The sequence below is a fragment of the Nanorana parkeri genome, unplaced genomic scaffold, assembly GCF_000935625.1.
Source record: "Nanorana parkeri isolate BGI_ZX_2015 unplaced genomic scaffold, ASM93562v1 scaffold443, whole genome shotgun sequence".
In the NCBI taxonomy this organism is placed as follows: domain Eukaryota; kingdom Metazoa; phylum Chordata; class Amphibia; order Anura; family Dicroglossidae; genus Nanorana; species Nanorana parkeri.
In genome coordinates this window covers 1,063,530-1,079,118 of record NW_017306711.1, presented here as the reverse complement: position 1 = coordinate 1,079,118, position 15,589 = coordinate 1,063,530, and the positions used below count along the sequence as shown (strand labels likewise).

The 15,589-nt window shown below is 41.1% G+C and overlaps 1 protein-coding gene across 1 annotated transcript in view; it reads right to left on the bottom strand.

Annotated features, from left to right (window-relative positions):
- The window catches only part of LRRK1 (leucine rich repeat kinase 1), a 98,617-nt gene that overhangs the window by 72,714 nt on the left and 10,314 nt on the right, over nucleotides 1–15,589 (bottom strand). The window contains exons 2-3 of the mRNA XM_018560267.1: nucleotides 2,903–3,066; nucleotides 91–262 (exon numbers count right to left, since the gene is read on the bottom strand). Coding sequence (XP_018415769.1) covers nucleotides 91–262; nucleotides 2,903–3,066 — 336 coding nt within the window. The remainder of the gene's footprint in view (nucleotides 1–90; nucleotides 263–2,902; nucleotides 3,067–15,589) is intronic.

Below are 15,589 nucleotides of genomic sequence, written 5' to 3'. Positions count from 1 at the left end.
CTATGGGAGCCAGCTTTAAAATGAACTAGTTGCTTTGTAATGCATGAGCAAAGACAGGTTCACTTTACCAAACAGAGAAAGGTCTTTTACCTGGCAAGGAATCCAGTAACAATGCTACGGTGTCTCCGTGGCCACAATGAGCTGCAAGTACTGCTGGATTGTCATCATTGGGTTCTGTTGGTAAAAGCACTTGAGCTTCATGAAGCAGATAGCGCACAGATGGTAAGTCCCCACAGGCAGCGCTGATTCTTAAGAGATGGAGCTGCACACACACACAAAGCACACAGTCTGTTAATAAGAACTTGGTTATCGCAACACACATTGTTTTCCTACCTTCTGCTACACATTGTGTCTAGAAACACAAACACAAGTAGAATTCCTACATTTCAGCTCCTTTGCTGAGAGACAGCATTACCACTTATCAGACAGAGATCACAGTACTTCCTTCATCTGCTTTTCTCTATAGGCATCATCCACAGTTAGAATCTAACTCCTGGACTGATACTGGCTCAAAGATTATCCTATTGCCTGTGCAGTTCTTGGCTTTGTTCACAAATGTGTGACACAGATCAGCTCCTGCTGCTCACCATGTGACTTGCAACAAAGTTACAATAATGCAGTCTAATCACTGGAGAAAAGCGGACTGACTGAGAAAATGCTTCCTCCTGCCTTGCCTTAGCCCTCATTCAGACTTACCAAATATGTGCGATTTGGGATTCCTACAGCAGGAACTTGTAATTTCCCGCAGCAGGAATTCCAAATCTTCTGTTTACATTTACGGTCACCTGTTCAAGTCAATGATCTGGTGAGGGAGGCTGCATTTAAAAGCGACAGGAAAATTAAACACTTCATGCTCTTAGCAGTCAATTACTATCCCTGGATGCATTGTTCATGTGTCCAGGGATAGTGATTGATTCCTAACCGCATGTAACTGTATTACATATGATTACAAGTGGTGTGTCAGTGTTCTGTCACTTTCAGATGCAGCCGCTGTCACCCGCTCATAAACTTGACAGTAAATGTAAATGGAAGATTTGGAATTCTGAATTCCAAGTCACACCTAATTGGTAGGTGTGAATGAGGCCTAAATGTCAGTCTGTCGCTTGACCGGAACTGAAGAACTGCTCTTTAATGGTAACAGGTGCAACTTTTTTGAAAAATTCTGTGGTTGTATATTGTGACATGTTAGGGATGTATTCAATCAGACTTGTAAAGTTAGTGAAAGGTTTACTCTAATTTCAGCAAAGGCTAACTATAGAAAGCGCAATCATTTTGGAGGAGACACGAGAGACTTGCTATTCTCATTGGAAGGACAGTGTCACTGAATAAGGCACAATGTTTCATCCGACTTCCCCTTTCAACAGATATCTCCACTTTCTACGAAGAAAAGAAAACAATCCTTATTCAGTTCCTGATATTTTCTAACATGCCGGAAGGTCTCTTCAGGTATTAGATGGTACTTTAAACTATTGCTCATATTTGCCTGATGTAGAAGCTCTGCCATCCTACCTAGCAATGTTCAGATCATGGCTAAAAAAAATTATAGCGTGTCTGGCTGGACAAACGTGGCTGGTTAGAATAGAAACAATTAGGCCACTTATTTCTTCCAGCAGAATTCATAGAGTCACTAGAGCCTGTTAGCAGAGAGCACTACACACAGGCTTATAGAAGACACCTTTTGGCTACATTGACAACCTGTTCAGCATGCAGAAAATGAGAGGATACTTGCTTTTTTGTCACAATTAGGGCTCAATTTTTGCATAGCCAACATATGTCATGACCTAAGGCAGCAGCTACAAGGGGCAGCACCCACAGGCATCCTGACATTATGTTGTTGACTGTCAGTAACAGATTCCCATGAATAATACATTCTAGACAGATGCCAATGTGGGTGAGTCTTCATTGTGCTGCTATGTGCACAGTGTGGGGTTTTTGTATTGGTCGAGTAGTGTACTATGTATTTATAATTCACCTGGTCTTGGTCCATACAGGTAGGACCAAACTGCTAGCAGGGCAACAGTTAACATACTCTTCTAAATTTCTATTTCTGGGTGTACTGAAGAAGATTAGGCAAAATTACCCTTGCAGACTCTGTCCCAAGACTCAGCAAGCCTTGTGTGGCTATGTTTGATACTAGGGTTAAAGCAGTCAACTACGGTAGCTTTACAAATTGGTCTAGGGCAGAAGGGAAGTTGAACTTTGTCCCTGGTCATAATGCAGTTTACTGTGTTGGTCACATCCAACTTACAGTACTCATTGGGGGAATTTATCAAAACTAGAGCAGACAAAATCTGGCGAAGCTGTGCATGGCAACCAATCAGCTTCTCTCAGTTTGTTCAGTTAAGATTTGAAAATGAAAGATAGAAGCTGATTGGTTGCTATGCACAGCTGCTCCAGATTTTGTCTGCTCCAGTTTTGATAAATTCCCTTCCTTAACTTTTAAACACAATTTTGACTGCACAGGATATTATGTTACAGTTTATTTCTTGGTTTATGTAACATTTTAGTAAGATTCATGAATGAACCCTAAAAGTTTAAGGAGATTAGCTCTGTATGATCATATAAAATCATCTTACATTTATTCGTTAAACATTTTTTTTCCTTTTACTTATAATTACTGTTTTTCCACTTCCCTGTTGAGTGCGGCACTGCTGATATAGCCCTGACCTCACAGATGCATTCTGGGAAAGCTACATCACAAGTGCCTTCCTGGGAAATGCCATCTGAAACCTGCAGAATTTCCTGCAATCTCGGGGGAAAGGCATTTTGTTTCCCTCAGATGATGTGCACTGTCACAAGGCCAAGAAAATTAAAAAAAATATCCTGGCTCTGGTTTGCCAGTTTTTGTACCAAGTTGATGACAGCATAGTAGTAAGGGCCTTTTTAGATACCACTTGCTCACCTTTTCTTGCCGTGGAAGGTTCTCTTCACAGATGCTCTTCACCAGGTCATGTGCTTTGTCTTTATCTCCTTCACAGTACATAGCCTGGATCTCCGCTATTACCGGGCTCTGATTCACCCCTAGCTCCCCAGCAATGACCTGCTTGTTGCCCATACTGGCTGAGCCTGCAAAACAAGGGGACATGCTAAGTATTCCATAACAAGTATTGCAATTGTATGCAAAAGCGTATGAGCTTGTGACACATCCGCAAAAAACACTAAAATGTTTGCTTCCACACATGTTGTATCACTCATCTAGTCAGATTACAATTGATCTTATTTACCAATGAGTCTGCCTTGGACAGTTCACACTGCCTCATCGAAATCTATGCCCATAGAAACCCTCAGTTCTTTCCTTAGATATGCATCTAATATGACCAAAATATTTTGTTTCAAAATGTATACATTTCTAATATAAATAATTCTTAAAGAGCGCACTACTGTATCAAATGTTGACACATCAACAACCATCGTTTTTCACGTGTTTTCAATCCCGAAACCTCCATTTGTAAGGTCTTTTTTTATCTAGAACAATTAAGCATAATAAATGTGTGGTGAAAGCAAAAAATGATTACAACTGGTTACAACTTTGAATGTATTATGTGTAGTTCTTGGCACTATTGCCTACAAAGTGAGAACGTCTCAGATGGTTACCCAATCTATCAACAGATTAACTAAAAAGGGCAGACCTATGATCTTAGGACAAGACAGTTTTAAAAGCATATGTTGAATATTATCAGTAATAATAATAATAATAATTATTATTATTATTATTATTATTCAGCTCAGGTAATAGACAGGAGGTTGAAGGTTGCACAGTATAGAATCATGTGATGTTGGCTGCGTACCATCCTAGAAGCAAGTGCTATCTAACTGAAATCTGGTGATTTGAATAAAACAGATTTCAGACTATGGTAAACTGAGGGGATTTTCTGACTTCTGTTTCAACATTTCCTGTCTAGCATAAGCAGTTCACTGAATAATTCTGTTTGCTGCCTACAAAGTGTGTAAACTAATATGAATACCATAATGATAATACTGGTAAACAACAGACACCCACAGTAGCCTGCAATTGTTTGCTTTTTACATAAAATGCAGGCCACAATGTGGAGCCTGCAGTGTTCCCAGCAGAAAGAACTCTGTGGCTCTCCTCCTTCCCCCTCCCATGTATTTCAATAGTGTTCCTCATCCTTTGGAGCCCCAAAACAAGCAAAGCTCTAAGTCCATTTGTAAAGCATACCATTGTGTTTTACAAATGTGAACTATGCTTCCTCTTTTTTTTATTTTGCTGTTGTGATGATAAGACCATACTGCTACTTTATACATGGGGCCCTTAATTTATATACACTTCACAACTTGATGGGTTTACTTTAAGGTTATTGTCTGAGCAGCTACAGGTGAACATTGGTGGGTTAAATCACATTGGTGAGTCCATTACGGAGAGTTATAGGTTCCGGCTCAGTTCCTCATAGCCATGACAAGTGTGATTTTGAGTTTTCAAAAGATATTAAAGCTGGTGTGTGCTTTATCCCACCGCTGTCTGTCCAAAACTGACATGGAATGACCTTTAAAATTCTTATATCTTGTAGTTAGGCCACTGATACCAGAACATTCTAAGAAAAGAAAAACAGACAGATGGAAGATTTCTCTTTTTACATGTCATACTGCATGTTACAATGGAGATGTTAAGTAATCAGAATTCTCTTGCAAGTAAAGATAAACATTTTGAAAGTTATTTTACAAAAGAGATTGCAGTTCCTGTAAAGCAGAAATATTCTTTGCCAACGTGCAAACAAGTAACCTATTAAGCCAAACAAATATTCTAACGACACTAGATTATTCAAAATAGTTTTGTTCAGGCACATTACACAGATGCTAACAAAATGGGCCATTGCTAAATGTTCAGAAAAAGCAACAAATAAGGTATTTTTCAATCCACATTTTTGCATAATGCAGATGGATTCTGGCAAGCTTTGCTTGTTAATTATTCAGTACATTTCAAGCCATAGAGATATTTGAGAGGACTCCAGAGGATTAGACCATTAGGATGGCAGTTTCTTTCAATTTTTGAAGGGCAAAGTCAACCTTAACTACTTCTGGGCCAGAGAACCCAGCGCACGTGGGTCATGGTGCAGGGCTTTCAACACCGAAAACAAGTTATAGGTATATAGTTTGTGCCCATGCATCACTGTTACAGTTGTCATTGGAAAAAAAATTAAAGGGAAGCCTTGAGGGGTTGTAGTCTGGCTACGGGAGCAGGAGGAGAACTTCAGAACAGATTCCAGATCTACAGTATCTCATTTAAATCATTCAAAGCAGCAGAAAATCCATACCTGCAGCCTGATGACTAAAAAGGCAAACCCCAGGGGTCGCAATCTTCCTCTAAGGCAGATTTTCAGTGGCCCCTTAAACCTGGTATGCCAGAAGGCAATTCCTCTGGGACTAGTCTTCACAGAGTGAATCACCAGGATATGAAGGAAGCCCCAGTAGTCATAACAGCCCACTTGGCAGTGCTCATTTACTCAGGTAACTACACCTCCCCTACCTCTTTCACAAGGGGTTACCAAAAGTGCTGTTGGCACTTAAAGTAGCGTCTTCCTGCCTGACCCCACTGAACTCTCTCACCACCTCAGGAGCCTGGAGACAACTCACTTGAGTCCTAGAAATCTGACCACTTATCCCAAGAGTCTCCTCCAGCATGATACATGCTCTGTCCGAGCTCAAATTCAGCCGCCTTACAGTGGAAACAGACCTCAGGTCTCTCATTCAAGCTTTACCTACTAAAGCGGACTTCAAAGCCTTTAGTATTCATAATATATGGTCAGTTCCCGTGATGGACTACAATCTCATATTTAGTTTACTAATTTGTAATGAGATGGTAGTCTATCCGGGAGCAAGCTTGGAGCAGTGGCTATTTTACAACACACATAGGGACCATGGGGAACAAAAGTAGCCACCCTCCAGAAGGAAGGACACTGTCAGCACACAGCACGAGTGATACACAAATAAAATTCATTTTTGTTAATAGTTAAGGTACTTGAATGCATTTCTAAGATTAAGCTCTTGAGTTTAGGTTCACTTTAAAGAAACTGTCACTAACCTAAAAAAAATTGCAGGTAAAGGCTCAGAAACATTTTAAATGCTTATTTGCAGTATTTTTCCTTGACATAAATTATTTATTTATTCACTTGCAGTGTGCCTTTGAACTTGCTATACAATTTGACTATTCCAGGAAGAGTCAATTCCCTGACGCTGCCCTCCCTTCGTCAACCGTCACTCTCTTCTTCTGAGAATGTATAATTATATTCTGGGCTGGCCCAGCTCATCTGCCCCCCATTATTGTCATTTAATGTAGCTGCCAGAGGCGGAATCAAGGGAATACTATAGAGTGTCACTTGGCTCACAGCTGTGAGTCTGCTGGGGCCGCTGACATCACATCTAATATGGTGATGCCCAGCAGCAATCTCAGGGCTTTTGGATGACTACACAATGGAGGCTTTTCCAGGTAAAAACCATGCATAAGGTACTGTATTGCATATATAATCTAATTGAAAGATATTTGTTGACATTAAATGGTATGGTGACAAGGTCTCTTTCACATAAATAATCTTAAACCATTAATATCCCTTAAAATGGAACTGAACTTAAAAAGTGAAGATTTGCTATGTTATATAGAGAACATTTAAATATTTGTGCCAAAGCAGTACCCTGAAAATGTACCTTTTGCCTTGAATTCCTCCTGAAAGATAGCAGTGCTTTTCCAGGTCTGTGAGAATGCCTAGACAGCCATGTGCCTCCAGCCTCATAGTCAGGGCTTGAAAAATTTGATGGTGTCTCACCAGTCAGTAACACATTTCACCAGTAAGCATGACCGGTCTATAGCCTTGCAATTTATGTTAACATTTTTTAGGGACAGATAGAGCTTTCTTTTGGTGGTATACTATATAAATCACCACTGGGGTTTTATTTTTTACTATATAATGAAAAAAGTACCGTAAATTTTTTGGGGAAAAAGTTTTCCCTATGTTATGTTAAAAAACATTTATTCTTACCCATATTTTTGGTAAAATATAAAAGATGGGGTCACGTTGGGTAAATACATACCAAACATGTCAAGCCTTAAAATTGTGCACACATGCAAAATCGCAAAAAAACGACCACATTGAGAATTGGCCATAGGCGATGCTTTTACTGCTGTAAAGCTGGAGAGTTACAGCAGAATGCGGAAGTGATGTAATATACATTACTTCCTGCATTTGGGGACTTGAGAGGAGATCAGAGGGAGATCGTCTACTGAGCTCCCTTTGCTCTCCTGTCACAAAGCAGCCGTGCCTCGGGACTGGCAGCAGCCAGTGACAGCTGCTGCTAATACGAGCGAGACGCCCGATCGCTTGAGTGTAAAGCTCCCGGCCGGCCGTTTAATTACAACGGCCGGCCGGGAAGCTACTCGTCCGGCTTCGGCGTCCTCTCGTCACAGACAAGAAGACGAGTGGATTTTTCAAGCCCTGCTCATAGACAGTGACATCACTATATCAATTACTGTGCTGCTCACTGTTCTCCTTGCTGGAATTTCTGAAATGAGGAAGTAAATCCCCGCCTCTACCAAGATAGCCACGTCCATACAGTACAGAACAAGGCACGGCAAGTCAGTAATGGGTGAAAGATCAGATGCATGGAGACCACATGCAGTATCTGACTAGTCTTTTGCCCCCTGTGTGCCTTTTCTAAGCACAGCTACTAGAGTTCTGTTCTAAAACACAATTTAACTTTTAGTTTATTTCAGATAAAAACATCACAGGTGCATTAAAACAAAAAGGTGCAAACTCTTACAGTTTGGTATGTTTGGAAAGCAGTCAAGGCTTAAGCAGAAAAGCCTGTCCCATCCAGTAGGAGAAGGACCCTTTTGTGTAAACAGCAGGCTCACAGCAGAGGTTTAGACCCCCTGCTGGAGTAGCACGAAGATAAGAATGGGTCCGGTTGGACCAGCTGCCAATTAGTACAGCAGTACTAAAATCGCAAACATCCTGGATGACAGTGTACAGGCTTGTGTCAGAGCTTGACCGGCATGAAATGCGCACAAGTGTCATTCAAAAGCTCCCACTGTGTTCCATGGGCCCAGAGGATCAATGAGGGGAGTATCATTTTTTAATTATATTATTTATTTTATTTTTTACAGTATTTTAAGCTAGAGGGAGGAAGGCTTGATCCAGCCCCTGTATTCTAATAGTCAAGAAGACCAGTTCAGTTTGTCTAAAATACTGATGTCAGAGGTGATGTCATGGGACTTCCAATGTAAACAAAATGTGATGTCACGACAGGTTTCTGGATTACTTGTCCCAAAAGCCCTAACTGCTAACTAACCATGTTGGTGTGTATGGACATTCCCTTGTGTCCAGAACCAAGGACAACAGCACTGTCTAATTCATTTCCCAGACTCCTGTCAATCAGTGGGGAGAGGTTTTAAAGGTTGGGCAACAATGTGGTCCATCAAAGAATGCTTAAACTGCCTATTTTCCACCATTATGTTATCTGCTTTCCTTATGGCAAGTACAACAATTTATCAGGTAAGCCATCTCCTTCATGTGTATATGAAAATTGCACTTTTGGTCAGGGGGTTTTTATGTCTGAAAACAAATTCAGCATTGCTCCAAATTGTGCAATGCACACCCCCAGACTACAGTAGTTAAAAGCCTTCTGCAAAATGTTTGTGATGTTGAGGTACTGAGGTAGCACTACTGAGATAGTACAGGATACAGAAAAATCCTTGACAATAAATGGCTATTGCGCAACAGAAGATTGCTCTGGGATCAATTAAATCTTATAAATGCTTACAGAACTCCATATGGTGTATAAATACAACTGCTCTTTTATTCACACAGTTCCACACAGTTACAGCTATGTGCAGACCAAGATTTGTAGCCATTGATTTCACCCAGTCACAGCCTGTCTCATGCTAAGATTTCTGATTTCATAATCAAATTGTGCCCAGGTAATTCAATTCTAACAATATAAAAGGCAGTGCAATTTATTAACAAGGAACTTGAAATGACCAACAACAGTTCTAGGAGATATTTATTAAGACCGGTTCCACATTTCCTGTGTGATCCTTATGTGTGATCTTCATTTCCTGTGTGATCCTCATGTACAGTTTTTATTTTATTATCGGCTTCACACACCATAATGATTAAAGGGATAATGTAGTTGGTCTTCAGCGAGTACACATTGAGAATGAATATTGTTAGGTTCCTTTAAAAGTAATTTCTGATGTACCTTTTGTATGGGGAAATGCTTGTTCATCCTTCATGTGCATGATTGACAGACTGGCCTCTGATGGCATGCGACAATGGCACCAGGGACTTGTAGAATATTGTTTAAAATTGTGTTCGATTTTAACATTTAATTTTGGAATTAATTGAGTTTCCTTAACAAAAACCACATTCACTTTTAGGCCCCATGCACACGGCAATGAAAATACAATAAACTCCCCACTATCCGGCATTCAAGGAACCAGACCAAAAAAAAAAAAATCGAGGACACAATATGTCCTCAATATTTTTGCCGGATGCTTGATAGACATGTGCACACTAAAAAAATTTGTATCAACTGAATTTATTTTGTTGCTAATGAAATTCTCTGTTTTCATCTTGTGCGGCCGATGGCTAGATTCTGCAGCTGGCAGGTGAATGTAAACAACAGGAAGTGGGTGTGTGCAATAGCCAGCCTGCTATTGGCTATGGCAATTTGAAATAGCCAATAGCAGAATCTAGCCATCAGATGAATGGGGCCCTGGGTGAAGGAGCGGGTGTTTATTGACAGTTAATAGTAACTCTCAAGCAACCAGAAACTACAGTTATCCGACATCTACTAATCCCCATGGGCACCGGATAACTGGGAGTTTACTGCAAATGAGTCCAGGTGTGTTTGGAGCTCATTTCTAAACATACCTGGAAGCATGGAATGCTTTGCTATGGACGAATGCACACTTACACATCTAGCAGCAACCAGGTACATTCAGTCTAGCTCAGTTTATATAAACAAGAATCTTCTACGTCCTGGGAGTGTTCAGCCTGATTTTACGCATCTAAACGCGTCTGAACACATGTAAAGACGTCTAAACGCGACTAAGAACGGGAACAACTACACACAGGAAAAAGAGAAGGCCTCATGCACACGACCGACTGTGTTAAACCCAAGAGAAGTTTGTTGGAAAGTATAAGCAACTTTGATGCTTCCCAGAACCCTTTTCCCTTCTGTGTTCAGTCTCATTTACATACATTCAGACAGATTTTGCTGTGTAAATTCAGACAGATTTCGCTGTGTACATTCAGACAGATAAACGGTCCTGGGGAGCAGAAGATTATTGATGGAGTAGACTGAGCTACACTGAATGTACCTAAAAGCTGCTCAAAGGTGTACATTCAGCCAGAGCAGAGCATTCCATGCTTCCAGGTGCGTTTAGAAATGTTCTAGCTACTTTCTAGACAACTTCTCTGGAGATTAACACAACTGGCCTGTATGTATGAGGTCTTAGTATTTCATTCATTCAAGAAAAATACTGACAGGCTGCTGGTGAGAGAGATGTACACAGTACAGGCTGGCAGTCATAGAGATGTACACGGTACAGACTGGGAGTCAGAGAGATGTACACGGTACAGACTGGCCGTGAGAGAGATGTACACAGTACAGGCTGGAAGAGATGTACTCGGTACAGGCTGGCTGTGAGAGAGATGTACACGGTACAGGCTGGCAGTGAGAGAGATGTACACGGTACAGACTGGCTGTGAGAGAGATGTACACGGTACAGGCTGGCTGTGAGAGAGATGTACACGGTACAGGCTGGCAGTGAGAGAGATGTACATGCAGCAAGCACAGCCTGTATACAGTATGTAACCAGCAAAAATGGCTACCTCCATCTATATATAGAAATGCAGATTAAACACAGAAACAACTACACATAGAAATATATTGCAGAGTGATTTTAAGCTGTTTTTTTTAAAGCTGCACATAGAAACCTACTGAAGACATGTACACAGATCTCATGCAGCTAGCCTTGTGAAGACATCATATGAATCCTGTAGAGTCTGTGCTCTCAGAATTAGGAAATAACTCACCTTCTCATCATTTGGACGGAACTGAGTTTCTTGTGTGGAATCCGCTACACGTAAACATGGATCATCAGCGCAGCATGTCACTCCTTTATATTCCGAGTCTCCAGCTAAATGACCTTCCTGTAATCAGAGCATCTCTGGATGCAAGGACTTTGTGGAGAGGCCAGATCACCTCAGACAGGCGGAGATAAAAGACAGGGAGGGGGAATCATCATCTTTGTCTCGGTCCTTCCTGGCAGTTCTCAATTCCCTGTCCCATTAGAGAGTGTAACATAAGCTTCCCACTCTTCAGAGAGGCTTCAGCATAGAGAGATGGAGCCGATAGGTTGTTCTTGTGACACTGGCTCCATCTCTGACATGGTAGGATGTCCATAAAGGATAATTATAGTCACGGTAAAAAGCAGAAGCAATCATACAATGTCTTCCTTTCTGTGTGATGATAAGCAGCAGCACAGCACCCAATTTCTGATGATGACTGCACTTGTGAACTAAACGGCATTGTGTGTATTGGCCTTATGGGACATAACAAAAAACAGACAAGGGCAGTCACTTTCACTTGTCTTATTTGCTGTCTTTATTTATCTCCTTTAACCTCTTCACGATGTTAGGACTTTCCATGTCGTCCTGAAAAGCATGGGATTTAAAGACTTTAGGACAGCACGGAACGTCCTAACTTCTATGCCCCACGTTCCCCCCGTTTTACTTACCTGCCGGGATCCAATGCGGGGACTTGTCTGGCTTCTCAGGCATTCTGCAATTTGGGTCACATGATCGCAGTGACAAGCAGTTACTGCGATCATTGATACATTGTGGACAGCCAATGATTCAAACATTGTCTGTCAGCGCTGCCTCTGCTTCTCTCTCATGAGGCGAGAGAGGCAGATCAGTGTAGTCCCAGTGCTACTAAGTGTCCCAGTATTACAAAGTGTCCCAGTAGTCCCAGTGCTACCAAGTGTCCCAGTACTACAAAGTGTCCCAGGAGTCTCAGTGCTACTAAGTGTCCCAGGAGTCTTAGTGCTACGAAGTGTCCCAGTACTACAAAGTGTCCCAGTAGTCCCAGTGCTACCAAGTGTCCCAGCACTACAAAGTGTCCCAGGAGTCTCAGTGCTACTAAGTGCCCCAGGAGTCTTAGTGTACTAAGTGCCCCAGTACTACAAAGTGTCCCAGTAGTCCCAGTGCTACTAAGTGTCCCAGTACTACAAAGTGTCCCAGGATTCTCAGTGCTACTAAGTGTCCCAGTACTACAAAGTGTCCCAGGAGTCTCAGTGCTACTAAGTGTCCCAGTGCTACTAAGTGTCCCAAAAGTAATAATAGTTTTTAAAAAAGTACTCCCTTCATTGCCAATCAGTTTTATAACTGTGATCACTCTGATCAGTATTGTTTGGGGTTTTTCAATAATTGTAGCCATTTTTAATATTTTTTTTAAATTAACCCCTTTAGCGCCAAGCACAGTTTTTGCTTTTGTTTTTGCATGTTTTCAAATATAATTTTACACCCCAATAGTTTGACCCATTTTTAATTCTTTTATATTAAAACAATTACGGTAACCCCTTCAGCGCTGACATTGTAGAATACAATGATGGGTGTTTTATTGCAGTAAAACGTATCAGTGTTATGATATTCCCAATTAAATGCGTGAGCATGTTTGGAAAAACTGAAAATTTCTTCATTGGTCATAATTGGTTAGATTGTAATCATATATAATTACAGTTCATTTACAAATATTTGATGTCAAACAAAAGCCCTATTTGTCCTGTAAAAAGAAATATATATAATAAGTGTAAATGCACTTAACATGAAAGTTAGGGTTGAACAGACATATAGCTCAAATTCTATGTTGTGTTTACGTTGAGAACTTGGACAATTGCCTCCGTCATTAAGGGGTTAACTTCTGTGACAATAAAATATGAATATTTATCTTTTCGCGCTAGGGTGGTTGGGCGGGGGGTGCGGGGGGGGGGGAATTTAACAAAACTGCACAGCAACCAATCACCAAAAAAACTTCCACCCTATGGTTTTGTTTACGTTCAGAACTTGGGACAATTGCCACCGTCCTTAAGGCTTGTTCACACGATTTTCTAGTCAGATCTGGAGACGCGGTGCTTTGCATGCAGTGCGTTCTTGACGTGTTTTTGAAGTGTTTGTGATGTTTTCCAGTTAAAAAAAATTATATATATTTATTTATTGGCTGGAGTGGGGCTGTCAGTATGTTAGATGCAGTGCGTTTTCGGCACGTTTTCGTTGCATTTTTGACACGTTCGTGCATTTCCGGACCGGACAAAATGTAACATGCAGTATTTTTTCTGTCAGGAACGGACTGCGCTCCCGAGAACTGTAGCCCATAAAACACATATAGGGATATATTTAGGGTGCATGAGCGCACGGATCTGGTCCGGACAGAATCCGGACGTCGTGTGAACAAGCCCTTATGGGATTAAAGTTCTGGGCAGTTTTCACTCTATTTCAGACCTTTCTAGAACTGACAGACAGTGGGTTCAGTTTTCCAGAGGAGTAGAGCATGTTCACTTTGCAAAGTGAATTTTCACATAGATTAGTGAATGAGGATGAAGCTATGTAAAAATTCATTTTGCAAAAAATACCAAATTCTGTGCAAGGAAAAGGAAAACAGAAGACTTTTCCCTGCACATGATAGGATGATGGAAGTTATTAGCAAAGCTTCATCTCATTAATTGAGCTAAGTGAAAAATCACTTTGCAAAATGAAAATGTACTCTAAGTGAACAGTCTTTACTCTTTTAGCAAACCAACCCCATTTTAAGTGATATTTCAGTTACTGATTGGGGTTGGTGGAATGAATAACTACGGGCTTCTTATATCTCTCAGGAGCTCCATTGGTAAGATCACACTACAGCTCTTGGTTGCCGGTCTACCACATATAGTCACATGCTGCACAATCAATAATGTATATTAAAAATAAATATATTTTCTCTTGATTAAGCTGAGCTCCGTCGAAACGTGACAATAAATTGCTGATTCTTTGACTTATCTATGCTGCAAGATCTGCAAGTGCCTCTATACCTACTTAGGATTTGTATGGACATTTTTACGGGTGAGCATCCAGAATATACAGTATATATATCACATATAACTGTGTCTCCTCCTCTCACCTTCCTCTTTCTGTAGAGGTCCTCCGAGGCTCTGTGCTTGGACCCTTTCTATTGTGCCTGGACCTTCTTCCTGGGTCAGTTGATAATCTCCCATGGCTTTCAATACCACCTCTACACTGACAACACCCAAATCTATCTCTCTACTCTCCTCAGCCCTCCTCAATCATCACGAATTTACTAGCCGATATATCAGTATGGATGTCACACCACTTCCTCAAACTCAGTCTTTCAAATAGTGAGCTCATAATATTTCCTCACCACCCATGTTTCCTCCCCCAACATTTCTATCAAGATCAATAGCACAACTATCACTCCCTCCACTCATGCTAGGGTGCTAGGAGTAAGCCTGCTCTCTGACCTCCACTTTAGGTCCCACATCCAATCATTGTCCAAACCTGGCCGTGTTAACCTCTGCCAAAATGTGCCCCTTTAACAAATGACACAGCAAAGATACTAATTAACTCACTTGTTAGCTCTTGCCCCAACTAAGTCTCTTCTCATTGGCCTAGCTCTACACAGGCTATTCCCCTTCAAATCGATCAGAAATGCTGATGCCAGACTCATCCACCTTGCCAACCATTAAGGGGCCGCCACCCCTCTCTGCCAATCCCTCCACAGGTATTCGCTAGTCCAGCACATAAAATTTAAAATACTATCAAAATTTTAAATACTATCAACATACAAAGTCATTCAGAAGTCTGCTGCCAGCTACATCACCAACCTCATCTCAAAATGTCACCCGAAACCATCCACTCCGCTCCACCCAAGATCTCCTGATCTCTAGCTTCATCATCACCTCCTCCCATGCTCACCTCCAGGATTTCTCCATAGTCTCTACTTTTCTCTACCCAATCCCTGAAAACTCATCTCTTAAGGGAAGCCTATCCCGCTTATAACAACTTAACTTTTACCTTCTCCATCAGCTCATCCCTTCACAGTTATTACCTTTTGTATCACCTGCCCCTCTCTTTTAGATTGTAATCTCTCACGAACAGGGCAATCCTAATCTTTTTTGGGTTGAATTGTATTGCAACTGTACTGTCTCCTTTCATTTTGTAAAGCACTGCACAACCTGTTGCAGCTATATAAATCCTGTATGATAATGATGGTAATAATAATAATAATAATAATAATAAGTAATAATAATAATATCTTTGACGTTGTCATGTTTTTCGGTCTGTGAAGTGCATACCCACTATGCCATGCCAATTCAGTCAACACTTGGCAAATGCCCCCTCTTCCTCCCATTTGAAATTTCACCCACCAATCTCCCCCACCTGCATGGTGCATAATGCATGGTGCTTTCCTGTGAAAGGTCCATTTCTGCCTCCCCTTCTATAAGGAATCAATTACCTCCTATTTCACTGCTCACTGTTAACTACACATTCCCAGGACTGACTGCCACCTGCCAGAA